The following is a 13928-nucleotide window of genomic DNA, read 5'->3' on the forward strand; positions in this document are numbered from 1 at the left end:
TGCCTTTCAAATTTCACACAGCATGTAACTGAGAGTCCATATTTTTTTCCCTAGCCCAGAAGCAGCAGACTGTGAATCACTCAGAAGAGCACTGCAGGATGACAGATCCACCAGCGGAAAAGAATCCCTCAGAGCCCTCCAGAAATGATTAGACATTTTAACATTTAATTTTTCTTGCTGAGCTAAAGGGCCCAAAGCATTTAAACCTTAGCAGGAAATATCTAATCTTCACAAGAAGGTAGATATTTCCACCCAGTTTCAGATACTGCCCAGTTGAGAAAATTAAGTCAAAGGCACATCTTATATATATTGGGCCAATGAATTATTGGGTTGGAAGAGAATAGTCTGTACGCAACTCACACAAGATAAAAGCACTCATTTTGGCACTTGAACAGACTGGAAGCTGGCTGGCAGACCTCGAGGGAAAGGGCCACATTGATAAATTAAAATAACTTCAAGCCACAAAGGAATAGCTGGCACATCAATTGGCTGTTTCGTGGCTTGCGGCGCAGTGACAGCAATGGAGCTGACGGTGTTGGTGAGGCCTAGAGGCGTTTGCCAGCGCGTCTTTTGGGCTGTGACAACAGTGGATCTGTCATGGCGGCAGAGATGTTTGTCAGTGGAGTTTAAAAAAAACACTGGTGAACCATGCTAGTGAGCCTCATAAGGCTGCTCGGTGGCTACATGTGGCCTCCAGGCCATATGTTGTGCAGGGCTGACACTTGACATTCGTATATATCACAACAATCCCCCTTCCCGCTCTCCAGTCTGCATCAAGTTGCCAGGAGCCATCTGTTCTCCTGATAGATTGTCTCCATCAGCATAAATTTGATTTTGGATAAAATATATTAAATGATTAATCGTTTTTGGTTCCCATCAATTATATGTTGTTAACAATTCTGTACACCAAAATAAAAGCATTACTTTCTATCTTTTCCCCCTTTTTCCCCTTTCTGTTTCTGTTGGTGGTTTATTTTTATAATTTTGGGTGTAGGTTGAATCTATGTCTTCCTATTGTGTTGTTGAATAAAAAAGCAATAAAAAGGTAGCCAGAAGGGCTAAGTCAGGAGAAACTTACTCTTCACTGTTTCCTTGGTCACACTAGATTAGACCTCTCAGCCATGAGTTACTGAGGAAAGAGATTGAATTTTGGACTGACCTGGCACAACCAGGGCACAGTTAGACCCAAGAATAAAAACCAGCATTATCTTCATGGGAGGAAAAAAAAATCTGAAGAGGGAAATATTGTAAAGATGGCCGATTGTCTTTCACCTTAACAATTAAGGCCTGTTAATCCCACAAAATTCTCACCTGAGAGACTCAAGCACTTACTTGAGAATCTCAAAACCACAGTAACTGAATTTCCCAATTATATATTAAAATTGAAATATAAATTGGAGAATCCCTATATTGTCAGATATCTACCCCAGCACACATGTCAACTAATTATTAATCACTCAATGGAGGAAGATGTGCGAGCACTCTATCAGCCACAGGGTCTAAGAACAACAAGTACTGTACTAATTGTTTTTAATGTTTCTGATGGGGTATTGAGGCGGTATTGTTGGTGGTGGTGGTAAGGTGGATTCCTGCTTTTGCTATGAAAAGGGACTGTGTAAATCCTAATGCCTCATACAACACCTGTGAGGTGAAAACAGACCAGCCTCCATCTCTAACCAAAGAAAATACAACTGCTTCCTAGTTTAGTCTAGTGTATGGTGAGGATTGTGTCCTCTGGTGCTGTCTGATACCTTCAATGATGCCATAGATTAAAGGACAAAGTCCAGGAATCCATTGGTTTATGCTGCTGTCTGCCAAGGTGCAGCTTTTAAATGCTTAGGGAACAAGGGAAGAATACAGATAGCTTAAATTTTATGCCTCTGAGTGAATTAGATCCTCCTTTTCCTCATGCAGTAGATAGTATATTATCTTGAGTGCAGATAACCCCAGTTTTAAGTGCAGAGACATTTCTGCTTGTTTCCTTGGCTCATTGGAGCTAGGGAGGCAGAAAAGTCCGTTCCTGCACACAGAACACAATACATTATTATGCATTTCAGTAGACAATCTTGGCTGATCTCAGAAAGCTAAGCAAGGTTGGATTTGATTAATACTTGGATGGCAGTCCCCTAGGAAATACCAGGGCTGACTGCTCAACTGAGAAGTCTAAAAAACATCCACTAAGTTGCCAAAAATCGATATGCACATGTCAGTGAAAACATCAGGAGTCAAGCTTGACTTGAAAGAGACTTTATCTGTAGGGAGAAGTGATGCCACATGTCATTGTCACACAGGTGCTGAACCAAACAGATCTTCAACTTGAGCTAGGAGGGCTCTTAAGCAGCCCCCTTTATCTTTTTGATATCAGTTGTAGAATCTAATTGATCTAACTATTATTGTTGTTAGTTCTTAGCCATATTAGGAATCAGAACATTTAGCCATAGAGAGAATACCTAGGGTCGGAGATATAGATTGGAACTCAGTGGCTGTGGTTCACATCATGAGGATAGATAAAAACCAACCGATTGTATTCTCACAACATACACAGCTTGATTAGCTTTTTGTGGCTTAGTGTGTTGTGCAAACCTAACCTGTTTGGTGGGTTTATGGTTCAGGGTATTGTGTGAGCTCAGAAAATAGTTAATTCAATAACCAGAGTGCATTATGTGAATGCAACTAGGGTTTGTTTCTTGGGGGAGATTTATGAGCTGAGTTCAGTCATAGCACCACTTTCCCTGTCAAAGCCCTTTATGTTCTTTTGTAATCTCTTTCTTAATTTTGATTGTCATCCCTCCCCTTTGCTACCACCATTCTTTCCACATTTAACCAACCTTTCTCTTCCCTCTCACTTCTCTAGAATGTTGTTATGCTAATGTCTTCTTCTCTATTCTGCAGTGCTACCCCATCTTCTCTATCATCCCATCAGCTTTTGTTCCTTTTCTCTGAATTCCTGAAGTGTACTGCTATTTATTCTTGCTGTCAATGCTCTTTCCTATCTCTGCTCTTCAACCCCAATTCTCTGGTTTCTGCCTCCTACAAGCCTTGAAACATCCTTCATGAGAATCATCAATGACTTTCTCAATGCAAAATCAAAAAGGCTGTATGCAGTTATAATATTTCTTGAGTATTATACAGTAACTGATTTCTCCTATTGATGGTCCTGTTGATCATTTTTCTCTACTTGGTCCTGTCAATGCATTAAAACTCCATGATTCCAACTTCAGCTGTTTGTCTTATTTTCCTTAATTGGATTTTTAGTATTCACATAATGGGAAACTTATTTCCCCTCTTTCTTCTTTTCTGTTGGAGCTCCTCAGAGAGCAGCTGTTATTCTCCTTTTCTCTGCAGAATATTCTTGGGGGCCTCTGAAAATTCAGTGCTTTTCAGTTTTGTCTCTATGAAGGCAATCATCTGCATACGCATGATTACCTGCCATCTTTACTGTCCTCCTCTCACTAATTCTACATTCCCAATCCTTTTTTAATATTCAGTTTAGATGACTCATCATTGTTTCATGCCTAGTATATTCACAGCTAAATTCTTTTTCTTTCTTCCCAAGCTCACTTCCTTGTTCACTCCCTTTTTCTATGGACAATATTGCCATTGCCATACTGAACAATTCCTCTCCCTTATTTGTTCCACCCTGATTTTGTAATAGAGATTTTGCTGAAGGTCACACTATCCCTTTTTACTGTAGTGGACAAAAGTGAAGCAGCAAGAAAGTTGTTAGTAGTCCAGAGTGCGAAAGGAGCAGAAGTGGACCAGAGATCTTGCTGAAGGCCTTCCTATCCTGTCAGCAAAATCTCTAGTCCACCTCTGCTCCTTTCCCACTCTGGACTACTAACATCTTTCTTGCTGCTTCACTTTGTCCACTCACACCCATCTAGCAGTCTGTTGTAAAGTCCTTCACTTTTCTTGTTACTCTGATCATGTTACCATTATTTAATCCTTCCATACAATTCCTACCCACTTCTGAATCTAGAACAAGTCTTTTGTTCTTAGCACAAAGCCTTCTGTATGGCGTCTTCTTTCTAGTCTTTTATCTTCAACCATCCTCATCTATAAGCTCCATCACCATCAGGTTTGCTCCCTGAAGTCTGCCTTTCCCTTGTTTGATATTACTTCTAATGTAAAGAATTACAACCTACACGATACATTTCTTATTTGTTCCTCAAAACTCAGCATTTCTGGGCAGTCTTTGGCACATCCCTGGAGTTCCCATATCCACTTCTCCTGTAATTCAGCTAAGTACAGGTAGTCCTTGCCTTACATCCATTCATTCAGCAACCGTTCAGAGTTACAACGGTGCTGAAGAAATGGATTTACGACTAGTCCTTGAAGTTCCAGCTGTCACAGGACCCCAGTCATGTGATCGCAATCCAGGCACTTGGGTGGCTGGCTCACAATTACAATGTTGCAGCAAGCCACAGTCAAGCCATCACCACTTGTGACCTTCTCTGCCCGCTTTTCACAAGCAAAGTCAATGGGGAAGCTGGCAGGGAAGGTCACAAGTTGCTCCAGTAAGTTGCTCCCACTGCTTTTTCTCCCGAGAAGCCCCACTATGGAGTACGAGATCCAGGATTTCGTACTCCATAGCACCCCCCACCCTCCTGCTTGCAGTCTGTAGTGTGTGCCCCTCCACCCTCCCAAGGGTACTCCCCAACCCACATGTGGCCTCTGCCGGCCCTCCTGTGGCCTCCTTGACTGGCCCACTTGCGCTCCATAGCATCTGCTCGTGGCACCCCCTCCTTGCTTGGGACTCCTGCCTCTTCCCACTTAACAACCTGCACGATTCTGGGGTTATGACAGCAACCAGGACTGCCAGGATTGCTGTCACTAAGTGATGTGGTCACATGACATTGCACTTTACGACTGCATTGCTTAGCAACAGCAATCCCAGTCCCAATTGCCGTCATAACCCAAGGACTGCCTGTATGGGTCCTCTTTCGCTATTTGCTGAAAAGGCAGGACCCTGAGCCTGGAAAGAAGTCCAGAGAACCCAGATTTTGCCTGGGACTAATCAAGGGATCTCAAGAAATAGCTGGTAAGCACCTAACCAAACTCTTTCTGCAGTAGCTGGTAATTCAGGTAAAAGGTGGCTGCTTTGGGTTTGCCAGCAAGTACAAATGACATTCAACAATAATGACAAAAACTCTCCATAGTAGTGACAGGCACCGCAAGAGTTAAAGTGCTCACCTTGGAGATGAGTGATTCATAAGAGACAGTATCTTCAGGTACGCAGACATGCTTGTCCTGTCTCTTGGAACAGGTGAAACGTGCTATTTGCTGACTTTTGCAGCTTCATACAAGACATATTCCAGAAGTTTCAAGAGTTTAGCTTTCAAATTTAGAGAAAAGCTGGGATTAGCGAGCTCTGTGCAGATAAAATGAGCACAGCAGCATGGATAGGAAGGGCTTTTGTTTCACAGTCACTGACATCAGAACAGCAGAACATCTCTGTCAACCTTCCTGCTCCCTTGCAGTGATATTTTGGGAGTTTTTTCATTTTTCCACACTATGGTGAGGTTATTTATGGAACTGGAGGAATGCTAATATAGTTCTTTGAAAAGAAAAGCAAGACAACTATTGCACGAGGCTATTTACCTACCCCCTACCCCCTTCAAGAACATTTTATTCAGAATCTGTTTTTGTTGGTTCATAATGCTTGATGGAAGGAACGTGTGCACTGCATAGAAATCTAAGAAATAATAAGCATATATATAGTGCAGAGGTCCTACTTGAAAAGGGTAGTTTCTTGTAACAACATTAATCTTTCATTAATTTGGTAGTAGAAACCTTATTATCCCAAGTATAGAGCTCCAATATAAAGGTGTACCTCTCACGAATGTAAAGGCCTGATCAGATTTTGGTAATTCAAGGCCCTCAGCCTAATTTCAAATTCCTTCTTGTCAAGGAATCAGTTCAGATCTCTGATAGGAGCAGCTTACTGTTTGGGAGAGAGAGAAGAGGCTGCCAGAAAGAGAAAAGGGAACATCAATTGGTGACCCCACCCTAAGCTCTGGCCCCACCCATTCCTTGCTTCAGTATTGACACTCTGCAGCTCCCCGTAATGGTATGTGGGAAAGACCTTGGGAGACAGGGCAAAGAGATACTGCCTAGGGAATGGTCAGATAAGAGAGGACATAGCCCACAGCTGCATAGTGGGCAGGCAAGAGGCTCAGAAGGGACCCTCCCTAGGCTGTAAAGGAGACAGTGGGAGATTAATACTTTCAGACTTGCAAGATTCTGTTAATGTAGCCTTATAAAAGATAAAATAGAACTAGCTCATCTGGTCATGTTTCCTGTCTGGTCTACCTGGGAAGGCTGACATCAATCTTGCAAGTCTGAAAGTACAAATCTCCCACCATCTCCTTTACAGTCCAAGAAGCTAGGGAGAGTCCCTTCTGAGCCTCTTGCTGTGCCCACTATCCACCTGTGGGCTACGCCTTCTCTTATCTGACTGTCCCCTAGGCAGCATCTCTTCACCCCATCTCCCAAGGTCTTTCCCACATACCATTACATGCCCCCCCAAATCCCTTTAAAGAGAATGTGGCTGAAAATGTTTGCCCATCTCAAGAGGGAGCTGTCTTTAAATCTAAGGGGATACCATGAGGACCTTGAAATAGAAAAGAATTGAAATCCAGAATGGAGATCAGCTAGCCCCCCCAACCCCATGCCCAGGTCACAGGAACTAGGCTCAGGCTGCGCCCTGAATGTATTTATTCCCCACATTGAGCAGCACAACACAGGAAGACAACCACCCCCACTCACAGTGACTTTGCCCACTGCAATAATCTCTCAGAGAACAGAAGAGCAGTGGGGAGCGAGACAACAGGAGGGGCAGTCTAGTCTCTGCCAAGCACTGAAGAGAAAGGTGGAAAGGCAGGAGGACAGCAAGGCAGCAGACCCCTCTTCAGGGGCATCTGGTTGTGGGAGTGGGAGAAGTTGCTGGGGTGACTCAGGTCTCTTAGCTGTGCTTCCAAAGACCCATCCAGTCCATGGGGCCTCAGGGAGATGCCTCTTGGCAGGCCTTTCCCCCTGCAGTCCCAGAAACTCAGAAATCTTCATCCCAGCCAGAGAACTCCTCCTCAGGCAGCTGCCGTGAAACAGAGTACCGCTTGAAATTGGCGTAGGGAAAACCCTGGAAGAAGAACAAGAAACAAACAGTAGGAGCTCCCCAAACTGTTTTGTATGGGAAAGAAGGAGGGTGCCCTTGAAGGCCGTCTTCATACCTGTTTGAGCAGCACTGTGGTGGGAGCCTCAATCTGACGCAGCGCCAGTTTCTTCCAGGAAAGGGAGCTAAACCACCTGAGGACAGAAGGGGCGTATGAGCTGCAAGCATTTAGAGCACCAGATCCAAAGCCAGATAAATAAAGGTGGCCGCAGACCCTACAGTCGAGCATTTAGGTCCTGCTGACTATCCTCGCGTTCCCTCTAGGCATAGAGTGAACATGTTCCAATAACCTGTTTTTATGCCATGTCCTTAATACATCGCCTTCATGTCATCCATAACTCACAGCTGAGGCCACTGAAGGGTTATTTAACTGTTCCCATCATAAAGTAGTGTTTTCCTTCTCGTCTTGACATAATTTTTGCCGTGGATACAATCTAGCGTCCTTCATCAACGGTGTGGTTGCTGGTACTCTCAGGGCCTTGGAAATATTAGCCACTTTGAGCCACTGCTGCGTGCCCCTCCCCTTTGGTCACTGAACACTGCCCTCAACAGCCATTTTGATATGGGCTGCAAGAAAAAGTGAGCTGTAGCTTCCACAGAGGCAGCTGTCCATGTAATGCCAGCAAAGCCTTCCTCCTGCAAAGCCCCAGAGCCACACCACAGCTTGAAGGGGGCGCGGTGCATGCAAGCAAGCGAAGGGGGAAGGAGGGCATTGGAGTGTGCAAGTGAGCAAAGGAGGGAAGGAGGGAGCAGTGCATGCATCCAAGCAAGCAAAGGGGAAGGAGGGCTCTGGTGCATGCATGCAAGCAAAGGGGGGAAGTAGGGTGCAGTGCATGCGAGCGAGCAAAGAAAGGCTGGGGTGGGTGGGGGAGACTTACCTAAGTGACTTGCAACCTCCCTTGTCAGCTTCCCCATTGACTTTGCTTGTGGGATGCCAGCAGGGAAGGCTGCAAATGGCGATCATGTGATCGCAGGGTGCTTGGCAACCGGTCATAAGTGTGAATGGGTTGCCAAGCACCCAGATTGCAATCACGTGACTGTGGGGATGCTGCAATGGCCATAACTTCGGGGACCAATCATAAGTCCATTTTTTCAGCACCGTCATAACTTCAAATGGTTGCTGAATGAATAGTTGTAACTCAAGGACTACTTGTAATACTATCTGGAGAGAACATTACAGGTAGTCCTCGTTTAGTGACCACAATTGGGACTGGCAACTCAGTCATTAAATGAAGCGGTTGCTAAGTGAAACCATGACTGTGCTTATGATCTTACTTCAGCTTTCCTTTGCTTTACAGACCTGTGAAGATCATAAATGTGAGGATTGATTGCAAAGTTTCATCACTGTCGTAACTGTGAACAGTTGCTAAACAAGGCAGTTGCTAAATGAGGACTATCTGTAACCTTGTGCTGTACAAAAAGTTGATTTAAAACAGGAAAGAGGGACTCTGCCAGTTGTGTATTGCTGGTTCTATTACCAAAGAGATCATTGTAGGTTTTCTGCTGTTTCTGTCAACAAGTGGTTTTGCATGGCTGTATTTTTTATTGTTTACCTCTTTGGTGGTGGAGGGAGGCACCGTATCACCTATACCTCAGGGTACTTCTAGGGGCTGCTGGTCATGGGCACTCACTGTCAAGACTGCCAATACACTGCAGCACTAGAGGATTAGTGCTGAACTCTCTTCCGCAACACCAGCCTGTCATTTGGGCTACAATCGGAAGTGGGCTTAAGTGCTCTTCTAGAAGAACACTAGGTCTGTGATCAGAAACAACCTGACTGACATGTAACAGGCATGGACTACTCTGCACCCGTAACCTGTTAGTCAGGCAGCTATTCAAAGCGACCATCTAGATTCATCCACCACATAACAGACAGAACAATTGGTAGGGGAACAATTTTCCTGGCAAGTGACATTGGTGGGAAACAAAGCCAGGGGAATCCATCAGTTGCTTTCTTAACCATCTTGCATTAAACAGTATAGGCAGTACTATTTGCTGTTACTGTGACAGTAAGTCCCAGTCAGTAGGCCATATGCAAACAAGAAATAATCACAATGCAAAGAATGGTATCTGATCAAAAATACCTTTGCTAACTCAGAAACAGTTCAGCAGCTCAAATGAGTATTATGCGCCTGAGTTCCAGTAGGGAAGATGAGCATTTGGAAGTACACCGATCCCACTATCAGCTACATTTTAAATTACTTCTCTAACTTCATCCTATTTCCCTACAGGATATGGACCTTCTTTATGACTCCTGTGCCACCTTTTGGCAGAGACAGGTTCTGCAATTTCAGCTGACAATTTTTCTCTGCCCAGGATTCTTCCCTATGAACATACCTATGCTTCCGGATGCCCCGGATCCCGCTGCTGGTATTGCCCAGTCTCTGCCCTGGTCGACGCCTGCCAAGGGGGAAGGAAGGAAGGGAGAAAAGGTCAGTGTTTTCTGAGCACACTTGGGATGGGATAAGATGGCACAGAAGAGATAATCATGATGATGAAATGATTGGACTCTCTTTCTTACAAGGAAAGGTTATCAGTGTTTATCAGAAAGCAAGTATGGGGTTGGGGGAGCGTCAGAATAGAAGTGTATAAAATGATTAGAATAGACAAAGGTGATGTTTTCCTCCCACTTTTATAATACTAGTGTGTGTGTGCCTTCTAGTCAGTTTTTGACTCCTGGCAACTGCCTGGACTAGTCCCTGCAGTTTTCTTGGCAAGGTTTTTCAGAAGTAGCTTGCCATTGCCTGCTCCCTGGGGCTGAGAGAGAGACTGGCCCAAGGTCACCCAGCTGGCTTTGTGTCTAAGGTGGGACTAGAGCTCACGGTCTCACGGTTTCCAGGCCGGTGCCTTAACCTCTACACCAAACTGGCTCTCATTTTATAATACTAGAGGTGGGGGTTATTCGAGCTGAATAGTGGGAAATTCAGGATGCCTCTGGATATCACCTGTAGGGTACTACTCTCTTGTTTTGCATGTGAGCTTTTCAGAGGCATGATGGGCATTTAACCAGTTCTAAATGCAGTGTCCTTCTTACAGTATGTTCATGCTTCCTGGAACAAGTGGCCAGTGGCCTAGACTGTTCACGCTATTGGAGTTCTTCTGGTTTTGCTAAATTGCAGTTGACACAGAAAGCACAGATTAATCTGCAAGCAGGGGTAGAGAGGCAAAGTATAGTCATTAGAGCCCTCATCTACATTCTCCACCATATTCTCACGATGCCAATTTATCTTGTTTGAATCAAGTTGAGCATGGTTGTCCACCCGATTCCTTCGTTCATTTTTATTTAGGGTAGAACTTAATCATAGCACTGCCTTGCCTGTTCTCATGTTGACTGGAGTGAGCACCAACAGGGAAACATACCTGCAAAGCTTGGCTACAAGGGAGCATGCAGCCTCACTGACAAAGGCGGGGAAAGAGAAGACACCATCCATGATCCTGCTGTATATCTTTTGAGGTTCAGCACTGTGGAATGGAGGTCTAGGGTGGGGAAGAAGAGAAGAGAAAAACATAGACATATGGATACCACTGTGGGACAGAGCCAGCCATTCTCTAACAACCAGAAGTTCTTCTTCAATGAAACTTACTCTTTCACTTGTCTAAATAGCATGATGGAGTGTCACCAGATGGAACAATTCTTGATATGTCCCTGCAGCAACTATAATTGAATCTCTACCACTTCTGCCTGTACTGTCAGCCTGGTCAACTGGACTCTAAGCAAATCTAATAGATGGCTCTGGCATCCCATTCAGAATCTATGGGGCATAGCTGATGCTTTGCCCCTCTGTCTCCAGTTCCTGAAACTCCCTCACCAATTGATTCTAGGAAAGAGGAAGGGAAGAAGGTGCACCAGGAAGTAGTGTGAGTGTCCCATTGCTATGTTGAATGGACGGAGAAATGCAGGGGCAGACTCACCGTCCTACAAGCATTTCAAAGATGAGCACACCAAGTGTCCAGAAGTCCACAGCATAATCATGTCCTTCATGGCGCAAGATCTCAGGGGCCAAGTACTCAGGAGTCCCACAAAAGGAGTAAGTCTTCTCACCACGTCTGAGTGCCTTGGCAAAGCCAAAGTCCACCTGTAAAAAAGCAGAGAGGTGGGAGTTGTTGAGAGTAGAGGATAGAAAAATTACACTGAGTCCCACCGCCCCCACCAACCCATATGAATATCAAGCTGGAGTCCTGACACCTTTTTATTTGGAAAACAGAGCAGAATTCATGGGATGGCCAACGATCTAAGAGATTAGAAAAATCAAGGGAGGAAGTGTCATTGCCCGTGTACCCCGAGTTATCTTTTTGCAGAAGCACATCACTCCTTCAGAGGATTCAGGCATGGTGGGAAAGTAAATTGTTCTATTTAGAGATAGTCTGACTCTTTAAAAACAAAACAAAACTAGCTGCACTGGTGCAGGAAGGCAAGAGAGAAAGCTATTCCATGTAGACCTAGAAGGTTCCCATAGACTTACAGCTGGTTGTTGTAGGAAAGTACATGCACCAGGGACCCTGCTGGCACATTTGTACCACCCCCAGAAATGGTAGCTGAACCCCCCAAAATAATTAACAGGGCCACAATGAAAACTAAATTGGATTTTATTTCATTAACACTTAAATGTAATTAAAATTGAAAATAGTTGATGATTTTTATCTGGTTATGTTTTTCCTTCTGCCAGAGTACAAATTACAATTTGGGAATCACTTTTGGAGGTCACTGGGAGTTACACTCCAGGCTGAGATTGGACTGCATGTGCCCTGAAGCCTCAGACTGTACATCTCTGGATTTGCAGTGCAGATACAGCTGACTTGCTGCTTCCCAGGCAGACTGGAACTTCAGGATGTCCCACTTTCAGAAATGGTCCAAGGGAAAAAATTAGAAAAAAGCCACACCCATCCAGAGGATGGGACAAACAAGTTCAAAGATGTTTGATATGGGGATAGGAACAGAGGGGGTTTCATGCCAAGGTCTATCAATGGAAATCACACATCCTCAAATACCAGTTCATGGAAAGAAAAGTAACTGGTGCTTGTTCTCTAAGAGCAGGTTGAAGGGGTAAAGCAGCAGGAGAATCCATAAATGCCACCATTAGGACAGGACACCTGGGCTGACCAGCCTTGTTGCCACAGCTGAAGAACAGCTTGAAATCTGCACACCAATGTCATTTCCAGCTGTTTTCAGCATGGCAGATAAACAGCTTAAGGCTGCTGTGTGGAAGATGTATTATTCCTCCCTCTCTGTTACCAGTTTTACGTAGCCCTTGGCATCCAACATGAGATTCTCAGGCTTCAGGTCACGATACACAATGCCCTGTCCATGCAGGTAGTCCAGAGCCTCAACCACACAAGCAGAACAGAAGATGGCCACGGGCTCTGAGAAGCAGCGGCTGGAAGCATAAAATGAGGGATGCATTTCAGTGGTAGAGTTTATACTTATTGGCTGTTCTCATGCAACATACTTAACCCAGGACAGTAAAAGAACTAGTGACTACATTTGATTCAATATTATTGTGCAAATCCAGAAAATGGATTATTCAATAACCAGGTGATGTTAACACAATTTGAATGCAACGGATCCCAGATTCAGTCCATGTTATCTCCAGCTTGGGCTGGAAAAGACCCTACATTACCTTCTGGAATACCGCTGCTTGATGTAGTTTGGACAGCTTCCTTCATGCACAGGATGAAGTGGGAAGCCACTTCAGCAGCTCCATCCTTTCTCTCCTGCCCATCCCTCACAAGCCACTGAATGACAGGATTCATGCAACTCATTAGACCAGTTAAAGTGGAGCTGGGTTTTCGTGGTTAAGCATATTATGGGGATCTTCCTGTTGTTTTAGAACATTGTTTTTATGAGTTCATTAAACCATAATTCAATTCATCTTTTTGGGCATAACATGTTACAGGAATACAGCAATTGACTGCATTCACACAACACGCTCCATCTTGAGTTGTCCCAACATGCTAAGCCATAAAAAATATAACCAAAGTTCACACGAAGTGTTACATGTTAGTTCTTTACCTGACTTGGTTAAACATATTGCACAGATACTATGCTTTGTTAGCCAAGTTTTAAGATTCAGTATGTTGTGTGAACCCAGCCAATGTCTACACAGAAAGCTTGAAATCACCCAAAAGTTAGATGGTGGTAAGTAATTGAGAGCAGTGTGGAGAGGATGATGGGACTCTTCCTTGGCACCGGAGCATTGGGCCAGAGGTGTATGTGGAAGGTATGTTCTGTGGACCAAGAAGCAAAGCTAACAGCTTCTATGTCAGCAGTTCCTTATAGCCCACAACCTCCTTGAACCTGGAATAACTGGCAAGGACATGCAGGTGATAATTTCCTGCCCCACCCTTCCGTCCTGCCCCGCACTGCCCAGCTCCCATGACTGCATCTCCATACACTTCGCGCAGCTTGGCCCATAGCTCGCCTCCTTGGCAGAACTCCAGCAGCAGGTAGACATGGCGGCTATCTCGAAAGGTTGAAAAGAGCCTGGAGAAAGTAAAAGAGGGTGAAGAGAGATGGACAAAATTAGTCCCGGGGTAGTAAGAGGAACTCTAATGCACTTCAGTCCAATCAACACTAGACAGGACAATCCACATTTTCCCTCAAAGCCCCTTTGCCTTATCCAACTCCAGGAGAACTCTCTCCACAGTAGCTTTGCTTCACTAAAGCTATCATGCTCAGAGATGGCACTAACTGGGAGGGCAGGAAGTCATTTTAAACTTTGGAACAGATGGTCAAGAACAATCTCTCCTTTGCGTTTTC

General features: G+C 44.6%; 1 protein-coding gene across 2 annotated transcripts in view; it reads right to left on the bottom strand.

The window, feature by feature from the left end:
* Positions 1-6706: 6706 nt before the first annotated feature.
* LOC103060529 (cGMP-dependent protein kinase 2-like) overlaps positions 6707-13928 on the bottom strand; it is a 33707-nt gene continuing 26485 nt past the window's right edge. For both annotated transcript variants that reach the window (XM_015887785.3, XM_025165578.2), the window contains exons 15-21: positions 13563-13652; positions 12405-12546; positions 11084-11247; positions 10532-10648; positions 9509-9571; positions 7230-7305; positions 6707-7138 (exon numbers count right to left, since the gene is read on the bottom strand). In XM_015887785.3, coding sequence (XP_015743271.3) covers positions 7052-7138; positions 7230-7305; positions 9509-9571; positions 10532-10648; positions 11084-11247; positions 12405-12546; positions 13563-13652 — 739 coding nt within the window. In that variant the 3' untranslated portion in view covers positions 6707-7051. The remainder of the gene's footprint in view (positions 7139-7229; positions 7306-9508; positions 9572-10531; positions 10649-11083; positions 11248-12404; positions 12547-13562; positions 13653-13928) is intronic.

The sequence above is a fragment of the Python bivittatus genome, unplaced genomic scaffold, assembly GCF_059951505.1.
Source record: "Python bivittatus isolate LINGU-HERP-01145 unplaced genomic scaffold, Pbiv_v1 ctg000690_np1212, whole genome shotgun sequence".
Classification (NCBI taxonomy): domain Eukaryota; kingdom Metazoa; phylum Chordata; class Lepidosauria; order Squamata; family Pythonidae; genus Python; species Python bivittatus.